Source organism: Equus quagga, chromosome 14 (genome assembly GCF_021613505.1).
Source record: "Equus quagga isolate Etosha38 chromosome 14, UCLA_HA_Equagga_1.0, whole genome shotgun sequence".
Lineage (NCBI taxonomy): Eukaryota > Metazoa > Chordata > Mammalia > Perissodactyla > Equidae > Equus > Equus quagga.
In genome coordinates, this window is record NC_060280.1 from 90,754,458 (window position 1) to 90,766,573 (window position 12,116).

Genomic DNA, 12,116 nt, shown 5'->3' on the forward strand with positions numbered 1-12,116 from the left:
ACACATAAAAGAAAGTAAAATTTCCTGACACTATGTATGCTTCCCAGTTGATTCAGATGACTTTGAATTGACAGTGGAACCAAAATGTCACACTGTATGCTTTTCCTAGCAGTTATCATAAGACCAGCAGTAGCTAAGGTATGGCAGATAATCGGGATCTTCTGGGTTTGAAGTTTTACAAAGCAGACATGATGAGCGGTAAGGAATTTTGGATCATTCCGAGGGAATTACTGAGATCATAGACCATACAATCCAGCATGGATAGGAACAGGAGAAGAGAAGATAAAGTGAGGATATGGGGATCTGGCATCTCTTCTGATCCTGAGGGACTGGTATCTATTGTATGAATGTTTGAGTAAAAAAACCAGAAATCGGGAATTTGTGATGGGTGAATATGTTTTCTGAATTATTTACTTTTGAACATGACCATTTGGGTTGATGGAAACATCTGGGATATGAAAGTGAGTGGCTAGGAGTGGGGCAGATGCTAATTTCTCTATTGATTTACGCTCTAAAGGAGCTACAAACATAAAGCGGTCAATGGGTTAATCACATGAATAGTCATATAGCACAGAAAAATGGTGGGATTTAGGATTTAGAAAAGACTGGGAATCATGTGTCCTGAGAGGGAGCACCAGGGATAGTGCAGTTGAGAGTGACAAGGACAAAAAAAGAGTAAAATCCTACTCAAACAAGGAGAGGTTCTTACGAGATGGTGGAGGGGAAATGACCTAGAGTAGTCCTGAGTTTTGACTGTAAGCTTTCTGGTCTTGACCCACATCTCTTTGATGATGTCCCAGGACACAGGTCAGATCTATCCCCACACGGAGCGAGGGATGGTGGAAGTACAAGAGAGCTGAGATAATTGTCCCAAAAAGGCAGGTTTCATTTATTTTTTTTAATTATTACTATTAATGCGTATTCAGTACTGGTGTGCTTTTTTTTTTTTTTTCTGAGAAAGATTCATCCTGAGCTAACGTCTGTGCCAATCTTCCTCTAGTTTGTATGTGGGATGCTACCACAGCATGGTTGATAAATGGAATAGGTCCGCACCCAGGACCAAACCCATGAACCCAGTGTTCTTAAGCACAGCATGTGGAACTTTAACCACTCAGCCACAGGGCCAGCCCCTCATTTATCATTTTGATCCAATCTCACAATTTATTTTTACAGGGTAAGAGGAAAATGAGTATGATGGTCAAGTCTTCACAGAGGAACCAATCCAAACCAAAGCCTGGGTTAAGCACCTCCATCCCTTTGAGGCTGTCCAGTTACATCTTCCAGAGGCCAGTTACTAGAATCACATCCCATCCTGGCAATGAGGTCAGATGTCATCAATGGGAAGAAACCTTGGAGCGGTCCCAACAAGTCTGCTCGCAGAAGAGACTGCAAGGGCTGCAGGCCTGCAGCAGCGCAGGAGAACTGTTAAGCCCTCTGGATCTTGCCAAAGCCTTGCACAACCTTACACCCAATTGCACAGGCACATCCCTGCCAGGCGTGCTCACGGGTGGTCTGAACTCCAGTCCCATGCCTGCCCCTTTCAGGTCTTTAGATTTTGCAGAGATGATTCCAAGAGCTGGTCTGGACATCCCCCAGCAACTCTGTAAACAATTTCTGGTGACTGAGGAAGATATCAGGAAACAGGAAGGGAAAGTGAAGATGGCAAGAGAGAGACTGACAATGACGTTGGTTTCAGACAGACTTGCTAGTGAGGCGGAGAGAGTGAGGGGCCAAGAAGGACATCCTGACAAACACTATGAAAAAAAGAGAAGATGGCGCAGATGACATGGAACACCACATGATATTGATGCCTCTTTGCAGTGTTCCTAATGTTTTCTTGCTTTGAGCTCTAGAAACTTTAGAATATACCAATACTTTTCTTTCACTCAGTTCTTTGGTGTGACATAGAAAGTATAGACAGTGATCCTTTTGAGGTGAGAGATTGGGTTTCAGGTGGGAGAGAAAGGAGATCTTTTCATGTTGTTCTCTCATTTTCCTTTTGTAAGTATATTATTTATTTGTATTTTAAGGTCAACAGAGAGTTTTCAAAGTCATAGGATTCTTTAGAGTTTTGCCCTCACAGTCAGAGTAAACCTACCTAGGCCAAGTGGATTATCTTTTTTGTGTAATATTCCAACAGATTCCAACATAATATTTCATTAAAGAGCTGTCACATCTGTGTTCTCAAAAAAGATATCTGTATTTGGGTCTCTGTTTTTCTGTTATTTGTTGCACGTTGATTCATAGTTGCATATAATGAAACACCAGACTTCCCTCGGTATTTTAGATTTATATGTGTTAGAAATCGAATTCATGAAAATTGACATGTATTTGGGGTATCATGCTATCAAGAGAAAGACTGTTTTCAGCAATAAATCTCACAATAAGCCACTGTGGGTTGGAATTTGTCTATTGGCTGATCAACTATGTTGTATTATTCAAATCCTCTATCATTACTTTTGTCTGACAGATTTATCAGTTTCTGAGAGCAATGTGTTAAACAATAATAGAATATCTTTGTATTTATATCTTCCCTAAATAATCAGTTATTTTTTAGTTAAATCTTCTCGTTTCTATTCTTCCATGTGGCAATCATCTGGAATTTGGCTAGAGTGTGTTTTTAATGTATTGTTTTAAAATTAACACTAAATTGGGGGAGGGGCGGCCTGGTGGCACAGTAGTTAAGTTCACATATTCTGCTTTGGCGGCCCAGAGTTCCCCAGTTCGGATCCTGAGTGTGGACCTACACACTGCTTGTCAAGCCATGCTGTGGGAGGTGTCCCACATATAAAGTAGAGGAAGATAGGAATAGATGTTAGTTCAGGGCCAGTCTTCCTCGGCAAAAAAGAGGAGGGTCGGCAACAGATGTTAACTCAGGGCTAATCTTCCTCAAAAAAAATTAATACTAAATTAGATGCCCTATATTTTTCTTTTACTTATGACTCCTGTTATGTTGTCCTGGGTTCACATTTCTTCTTCCTGACGTACATTCTTTGTCGATTCTTTCACTGAAGCCTGCGGGAAGTCAACTTTGAGTCTGCCTGTATGTCAGATAATGTCTTTCTTTCTCTGACAGACAGTTTGGCTAGGGGTTTAACTTAGCTTTGTAGTAATATTTTTTCCTCCCTTGTCAAGTTATTTAATAATTCTGAGCCTCCATATCTTTAGCTTAAAATAGGAATAAAATCCTAAAAATGTTGAGCGTAACTGACTGAAGGCACAGAGCTCACCGATCATGTTGCTTAGCATACATTAAATAGTCGATAATGAGAGCTATTATTATTACTATAATCTCCAGAGAGTGTATTCTCAAGAGAATGACTGCTTAAGACTGAGAATGTGAAGCTCACACCCTGAAGACTGAGCGGTTGGCATGACAGTGATTTTAATTCTTAGCCCTTGGGGAGCTTCAGCTGTGGTCTGCAAAGCGTGTACAGTTGAAATAATTGATTCCTGCAAACCCACCACAGGACAGTGCAGCCTGCCTCACGCCTGGGATGCTCTGGGCTGCTTGTTGGGGAGCATCTACTGTAAGTCTAGATGGATTCTGTGCAGAGAAAGATGAAAAAAAAGACTGTCTTTCTTTTCCCTCAGATTTTTACAGCAGAGTTTTATTCATTTTTACATCCAAAGCAGACACTCTCCTTCTAGAGCCTTGGTGTTACTCTGGGATTCAGGCTTCCCAGACACCTAGTTATTTCAGCTCCCAGGTCCCAATGTGACTGCAGAGTCACGTCTGACCCACTCCTTCCATCTTGGCCTGTTTCCCATCTTGAAGGACCTATGAGCAGGGAGAGGAGCCACCGAGGCAGATGGATCTGGAAGTCTTGGTGAACCTGAGCTTCAGAGAATGAAGCAGATATTGGAAACCTGAGACTGCCAAGGCTTCAAGGGCATGGGAAAATACGGAATAACTGAGAGGGGTGTGATGGCTGGCACAGAGGCAAGGGGAGAGTGCTCCAAAGTTGCCTGAGAAAGGAAACCTCGCACTGAGGTGGGGATTTGATTGTATATGATGACAATCTCTGTGCCAGTTTCACCAGTTCTCGTGTCCCTGAGGGATGAAATGGTGTGAAGCCACAGGACAGAAGTTTCAGTTGCCTTCAGGTCTTAAAGAAGGGGAAACCTTTTATCTGAGTCCCCTGTGAACCAGTCAGGGGTCAAGTTTAGAAAAGCCTGAAGGCTGTGTCTGACCAATGTGGTTTATTTCTGTTCCAGCCAAGCTCCTCTGGACCCCAGCTGGGAAAAGGGGGTCTCAGGCAGATCTAGTCATCGCAGCTTCCGCAGGTCAAGGTGGGGCAGGTAATAGCCCAGGCGTTGTTGTTGCACTTGGTAGCCGCCCTCCTTCTTCCGCCGGCAGATGGTGAGCTGTGAAGTGAGGATCAAGCATCAGAATGGACCAGTCAGCTGCCCCGTATGGGAGACTCCAGAGCAAGGAGATACCAAAGACACAGAGACCTGATGCTTCCTGTGTCCCTCTCTTCCTTTTTTCCACTTAATTTTCCCTCTTGGTCCTTCTTTTTTTTTGTTTTTTTGTTTTTTTTGGAGGAAGATTAGCCCTCAGCTAACTACTGCCAGTCCTCCTCTTTTTGCTGAGGAAGCCTGGCCCTGAGCTAACATCTGTGCCCATCTTCCTCTAGTTTATACGTGGGACGCCTACCACAGCATGGCTGCCAAGCAGTGCCATGTCCGCACCCGGGATCCGAACCAGCGAACCCCGGGCCGCTGAGAAGCGGAACGTGCGAACTTAACCGCTGCGCCACCGGGCCGGCCCCCCTCTTGGTCCTTCTTGTCCTTCCCTTTTCCCTCTTTCAGCTCTCCCTAGCCCACAAGCTCTAGCTTAATTGAGGTATTAATGACATACAATAAACTTTATACATTTAAAGTAAATGATTTAAGTTTTGATTATGACACTGAACTATCACCACAATCAAGACAAGGAACGCCCATCCTCCCCAAATTTCCTCATGCTCCTTTGTAATTCCTCCTTCCCTGCCCTTTGCAAACACATTCTCATTCCTAGGCAACCACTGGTCTGGTATCCATCCCTACAGATTCACATGTATTTTCCAGGAGGTGTTTATAGATGTGCTCATTTTTATCTGGCTTCTTTCACTCAGCCTAATCATTTTGAGATTTATCCATGTCATTGCATGTATCAAGAATTCATTCCTTTCTATGGCTGAATAGTAAGCCATTGTGGGGATACACCACACTTTCTTTATCCCTTCACTTGTTGGTGGACATTTGGGCTGTTTTCCATTTTGGGCTAGTATAAGTAAAGTTATTATGAACATGTGTGTACAAGTCTATGTAAAGACACATGTTTTTACTTCCCTTGGATGGATTCCTAGGAGTGGAATGGCTACTTAGGTGCATGTCATTTTTAAAGATGCACCCAAGCTCTTTTGCACGAGCACCAGTGAGAATTCCAGTTGCTTGACTTCTTCACCAACACTTTCTATAGTCAGTCTTTTTAATGTTAGCTCTTCTCAGGTGTGGTGTTATCACCTTATGACTTTCACTTGCATTTTCCAAATGACTGATGTTGTTAAGAAAAGGAAAAGGCAAGCCACACACAGAGTGGGAGAAAATATTTGCAAAACATACCTCTAGCAAAGCACATGTATTTATAATATGTAAAGAGCTCTTACAACCCAATAGTAAGAAGACAGGCAACACTTCCTGGCTTACCAGGAGACAGCAGATCAGGCATGTGACAAGCACCAGGAGTACTGCCAAGCAGATGAGGATGATGGCCCAGAAGGGGAGGTCTGGGGAGACAAGTGCTTGGATGAGCCACCTCCTGTCATTCTCCCAGAGCTTCTCCCGTCCCACCACTGTGCCTCGACAATGCTTGACATGGGTTGGCCAGCCCTCATCATTATCCAAGACCCCGTGCGAGTGGTTCTCTTTGATGGGGCACAGCATCAAGATGCTCCCTCCCCACCCTGGGCTGGGGCTTCCTGGAGGCTTACCAGGACTCTCAGTCAAGGTGTCATCTCTGTTGGAAGAATATCCTGGAAGCAAATGAAATGAAGAATGCATGTGAATGTGTTTTACTCTTTTCAAGCACAAAGAATGGAGAGAACAATCTCATAAACGTCCATGACCTAGATTTAACAATGTATATTTCATTCACTTAAAACAATATTTCATCCAACATAAAAATTACTAACACTTGCCACTCTTGCTTCATCCCATATTTTCACTGAAATATTAAAGTAGACTTCATGATATTTCACCCCATTTTACTTTCCATCTCTAAAAAATGAGGACACATTGCTATATAATCCAAGGCCATTATCACACTACAAAAGTGCAATAAATTAAATCAAATTCACACCTGTAGGCATGGAGGACTGAAATTGGGCTGTGCCATCTAATGATGGTCAGGGGGCGAATGGGTCATAATAGTTGACATGGGATCTCTCTAAAGCTGTAAATTCTCAAATGCTTTCTTCTCTGCCTACAAACACATTCATCCCCTTTTCCTATACTGAGTTGCTTTATATTCATTATCCAGGATTCACCTGCAATGTAATTTCCTCCAGGAAGACTTTTCTGATTACCACCCCAAGCATGGATTGGTTCACATCAAATAATTTAAATTTCCGGTTGCTTATTCTTGTTATGGCCAACTACAACATAAGCTCCAGGAGGCTAGGGCCACACAGCAGCCAATGGATACGGGAGGAGGGTTGCATGTTCCGCTATTTGTGCACCCTCTCCCTAGACAATCTCTTAGAGATACGCTGTCTGATATGGAGCAGCAAGTGCTTTTCTAAATTAAAATTAATCTTAGTTAAATAAAATAAATCTGGTACCTCAGCAGCATTAAAACTCAGTAACCATAAAAACCAGTCACAGTATCATCCTTCAAGTCCTCAACAGCCACATGTGGCTATGCACTGGACAGCACAGATATAGAACGTTCCAGCACTGCAGGAAGTTCTAGTGTATGGTGCTGATCTGGAGCAGGACTTGGAAACTACAGGCTGTGGACCAAGTCAGGCCCATTGTCTGCTTTTATACAACCTGCAGATCAGAAAACAGGTCCACACCCTACACCTGCCAAAGCTGGTACACACAGCTGGAGGCCCTCACTGACCATCTGGCCAAGTGGCTTTCAGCACAGAGATAAGGAAACAGAAGTCCAGAGAGGAGAATTGATCAGCTTGAGGTCACAGAGCTGTCCAGCAGAAGGCAATGACCTCCTATATTCTACTGGGTGTCCTTTTCTCACTCCCAATGATGGGTAAAAGCCTGCCATCTGCCAGCCTCAGAAAGTTCAATGCTGTCTCAGCCCCAGGCCTCCAGATTCCCAGGAAAGGCGTCGGTTTCTTCCCCAGTGACCAAGGAGCCTTACCATCCACAAGGACACTTTTCCTGTCCAGGGTAAAGTTCTGCAGCTGGGTACCATTCTGGGTCAGCCGCAGGAATTCCTCATAAATGGCAGCTCTGTCCAGTCTCCGTGCCAATGGTGAGAAGGCACATAGGGAGTCCACCCCAGTGTGGTCACTGTGGGGGACAGACCTGGAAGCGCACAAGGGATGAACAAGGGTGTCTGGAATTCTACCCTGATTCTAGATTCCCTGCTTCTAAGTCCTGTCTAAGAGAACTTTCTGCAAGGTTAAAAACATTTGTGTCTGCATTGTCCAATGCAGTCATTATTAGCCCCATCATGGAATTTAATTTGATGTAATTAGTTTATAAATAAATAGCCCCAGAGACAACATTTTTGAAATGTTGGAGTAAGAACTTCTGCAAATGCATTAAAACAACAAGAACACTGGCAAAAATGGTCAAAATCAACTTTTTCAGAAGTCTAGAAATTCATCAAAGGCATGCAACAGAGTTAAGAAAAACGGTGGCATCTTGTTAAAGGCAGAAAACGTTGTGGCATTATAACTTGCACTATTCCCTGCCTGCTTTCACAAGATCCTCCATATCTTTGAAAGCCATCAGTCTCAGAACCATGCCAGCTGTGAAAACCAGCAGCCTAGCAGCCATAATGGGTTTGAAGTTCCCAAAAGACCTATCCCCATTGAACTGTCACTATTTGACCTGCCTGGCAGCTCCTTGAAAGAGCCCCGTGTTCAGGGCTTGTCCATAATTAACTCAGAGCTTGCTCAGTGAGGAAAGTCCATTCCAAGGACACTTGCTAAAAACAATCAGTGGTAATTGTTTTACATTCTAGCTCCCTGAGTGAGTGATGCAGTTGAGGCAGGCAAGAGGTGAGCCAAAAACATTAAAGAAAAATTGGGGGAACGAGATATTCATGAGTAACTTTGAAAATATCCAACACATTTGTGGAGATCTAGAAGGCCACAAATATTCAGGGCTGTGTGCACGCCCAGGAAGGACTTGAGAAGGTCTCTATCTCTCACCTCTAGCTGAAAGCTTGACTTAATATCTGAAAAACTGATTAATGTAACACACCATATTAATAGAAGGAAGGACAAATACCACACAATCTTGATCCACACGGACAAAGAAGAATTACACAAAATACAACATCCTTCATAACTAAAAAACTCTCAACAAATTAGGAATAGAAGAAAACTTTTTCAATCTAATAAACAACATTCACGAAAAACCCACAGCTAACATCATACTCTATTGTGAAAGACCAAAAATGTCCCCCTAAGACCAGGGACAAGACGATGATGTCTGCCCTCATCTCATATGTTAATCATGGGTACTAGAGGTTCTAATGAGGGCAATTAGGCAAGAAAAAGAAATAAAACACATCCAGATTGGAAAGGAAGATGAAAAACTATTTCTTTTTGCAGATGACACAATATTGTATATAGAAAAATCATAAATACACAGACACACACACACAGACACACACGGTATGTGAATCGTATCTCAATAGGAGTATAAAACATTTAAACTGCCTCAGTGGTTAGTGGCTCCACTCTTGGACAGCAGAGTTAGACTGCCGGATTCTATGGCAACCAGTTCTAGCCCCCCACCTTCCATGGATCCTGACTGTAGTAGGTGATGTCTTGAGGCAGTGTTTCTATACACCATTTCCATGGCTCCCAGCACCAGGCATTGCCATGTTTGCTAAGGTTTACAGAAGGTCTTTCGAGTCTCTCAGGCAGTTGTGCTCACTGCTTTAGGAAGAAGCCGTTTTTTAGGTAACAGCTTCGTATTCCTAGGGCTCTCTTCCATAAGAGATAGGTACTGGGAGATTATGGCATGGAGACACTTTTACTTAAAGGATAACAGAAGTCTCCAGAGTGATTGGGTCCTGAGTTGGAACTCACCTGAATGCTGAAACTTGACAGTCAGAAAAATAGCTTTTGATGCTGCTATTTCGGAAGAGCTGGTTGAGCTGAAAGACAGGGCAACACTTCCTTGGTCAGAATCCCGGGTCCAGTGGCATCAGAGAGTTTTCTGCCACAGAGCACACTTCCCCATCTATTCATTCTTGTCTCAAAAACGCTAGTCCAGCCAAGGATGTCTTGTTCTAAGGTTTGACTTAGCTATGTGACCCTGGGCCAGCTACTGAAGCTCTCTGTGTCTGTTTCTTAATTTATAAAATGGGAATAAGGACCTGTCTTTATGAATTGTTATGAACAGTCACCCCCTGACTCCCAAGTATCCACAGGTCAGTCTTTATTTGGGAACAGAGTGGACACACAACCCCATGCTCACCGCAGCCTCAATACTTCTCTTGTTCTGCTGGTGTTTGCTGGTGCCTGGCTGGGCAATGTCCTGGGAATAAAGTAGGTTGGTGACAGTGAAATTCAGCTGGAAGTGCTGGGAGCTGGGACTACTTGTTGGCTTGTCTGTCGGTAGATGAATTGTCGGCTCCACTTCTACAATAAAAGAAAAGAAAGTACAAAAGTCCCCTATCTGGGGAAGGTTTTAACAAATGGATCATTCCAGCCAGTCTACTTATTCCTGGAAATGTGACCTGAGCTGGGTTTTTAAAAGTGGGCTACAGAAGACCCTCCATTTGCCTGTCCACCTTGAATCCATTCATTCGTCTACCTGTCCAACTCTCCACCAAGCATTATGAGTTCACTAGGATGTGGGGAAAAGGATATTGGGCCTCTCTGGGGCTTAGATGGCAAGCGCAGGTGTTGATCCCCCAGTGGGCATCTGTCATACACCTTTGCTGACCCAGCTTCCTCATGGGTCTTTCTGCCTCTGGTCTTCTTCCCCCTCCCAATTCATTCTCCACACAGCATCAGAGGATGAGCTTTCTAAAGCAGAACTCTGAGTGTGTCATGTTCCTCCACAAACCACTCCAATGCCCAAGAAATTCCCTGCCCACATGTTTAGCCTCAACTGTCACCTCTCCCATGTCAAAGTGTATGCTCCAGCCACACCAAACTTCTCACAGCTTCCTCAAATATGCCATGATCCATCTACTTTCTAGATTACAGACACATGTAGCATGATTCCTCATCTCTTCCCTCTGGCTAGGTCCTTTTCTCCATCACATCTCACATCTCAGTTTCTTCATCACTTCCTCTATAAAACTTTCCAAGACAGGGCTGTGTGCCCCTCCTTGGGGTTCCCACGGGCTCTTGACATTCCATTACAGCAATTAACACAATGTATCACCAGTGCCTATTTACCCTCATTAACTGTTCGTTGAATGCACGAATAAATAAATGAATGAATCAATCAATCAATCAATAACTCATAACTGGGGACCTAAGAAGGAAACCCAGGATCCTTCACATTTGGGGTTGGAAAAATTGACATGTGAAAAGTAACCATTCCCTTGGGTGCAACTGCTACATTTTTTCTTCATGCCTCCTGTTGGATGACACACTGCCATAGGTCATCAAGATGAGCTTCCAGAAAGCCTCCTTTTTCCCTCTGGAGCCTCGATCCATTCCACTGTTACTCAGAAGTCCCATCCATCTGCATAGACTAATATTTTCCAGCTTAAAGCTAGCCCCCTCATCTCACACCTGTCACATGCATGTCCGCCAACTGGTAGGTGGCACCCAGCCAGTGAGATGAAGCATTCAGGGTCTTGTCTAGAAAGACCTGCTTCACCACACTCGTGTCCAGATTGGAGGAGAACAGTGCCTTGATGGTGACCAACATGGAATCCAACCTGGAGACAGAGACCACATGAAGTCAGACAGCACGCAACACCAGCAGTGTCTCCCCAGTTCCTGCTTTATACAACCAGACACCTAGGGGCAAGCAGTGGGGGATTATCTGGCTGCCTCTTCCCCCAGGCTAGAGAAGAGACCCTGACCAAAAAGGGAAGGCTTCCAGGACTTGGGGACAGAAGCAATAACAGGAAAAATAATGAACATCTATGGAGCACCTCTAAGAATTGACTTACACATTCCCTCACCATCACGCTGGTGGAAGGTATTGTTACAATTATCCTCATGTTAAAGATGAAGGAACTGAAGATTGGAAATACTCAAAGTCAGCACTGTGTCCTATGACCTTCTTCTGCCCAAGTGTAGACGTCCTAGTTCCTCCATCCAACCCTCAGAGACCTGGGATCAAACCCAACTGTGACAGTTCTTGGGCTATTCACCTCACTTCTCTGAGCCTCAGTTTTCCCACCTGCACAATGGGGATGATCATTGTATCCACCTCATGGGGGCCGTTGTGAGAACTAAATGAGATGATCTTGCACAAAAGTGCTCAGCAGGAGACTGACCATGGTCAATGTCATCATTGCAGAGCCAACAGCTGCCAGATCAGCCAATGCTTCCAATCTCTTCAACTTACGTCAAGTCGGTGACCAGGCAGGAGATGAATATGTCTTGTAGCTGGCTTCCTCTGTAGAGCTTGGTGACCTAGAACAAAGGATAAGGAGAGTGGGTGAGATGGAGTTCTCCTGGGGCTGCAGGGGACCACTAGAGCCAGTGAAAGATCACAGGCCTTGTAGAAAAGGAGACCTGAGTTCACATTTTTTCTCTGCCCCTAACTCACTGTGTGATCTTAAGCACACAGCTCCCCTTTATTAGCTTCAGTTTACCCTTCTGAGGAATGGGGAAGGCAGCTAGGGCACTGTCTCTGGAACCTGAGAGAACCCGGAGCACACAGAGAAAGTGAAGAGTTGAGACAATCACTTAATAAATGTAAGTCAGACGGAAGAATGAGAGGGGCCTCCA

General features: G+C 44.1%; 2 protein-coding genes across 2 annotated transcripts in view; one reads left to right on the forward strand and one right to left on the reverse strand.

The window, feature by feature from the left end:
• Nucleotides 1-1,194: 1,194 nt before the first annotated feature.
• LOC124225670 (methyl-CpG-binding domain protein 3-like 1) lies at nt 1,195-1,785 on the forward strand. The gene has a single exon (XM_046638304.1). The coding sequence runs from the start codon at nt 1,195-1,197 to the stop codon at nt 1,783-1,785; it is 591 nt and encodes a 196-aa protein (XP_046494260.1).
• A 2,198-nt stretch (nt 1,786-3,983) lies between these two features.
• Nucleotides 3,984-12,116, reverse strand: part of MUC16 (mucin 16, cell surface associated) — a 73,908-nt gene continuing 65,775 nt past the window's right edge. The window contains exons 59-66 of the mRNA XM_046638305.1: nt 11,731-11,798; nt 10,944-11,092; nt 9,670-9,833; nt 9,279-9,346; nt 7,370-7,536; nt 5,979-6,020; nt 5,695-5,774; nt 3,984-4,368 (exon numbers count right to left, since the gene is read on the reverse strand). Coding sequence (XP_046494261.1) covers nt 4,270-4,368; nt 5,695-5,774; nt 5,979-6,020; nt 7,370-7,536; nt 9,279-9,346; nt 9,670-9,833; nt 10,944-11,092; nt 11,731-11,798 — 837 coding nt within the window. The 3' untranslated portion in view covers nt 3,984-4,269. The remainder of the gene's footprint in view (nt 4,369-5,694; nt 5,775-5,978; nt 6,021-7,369; nt 7,537-9,278; nt 9,347-9,669; nt 9,834-10,943; nt 11,093-11,730; nt 11,799-12,116) is intronic.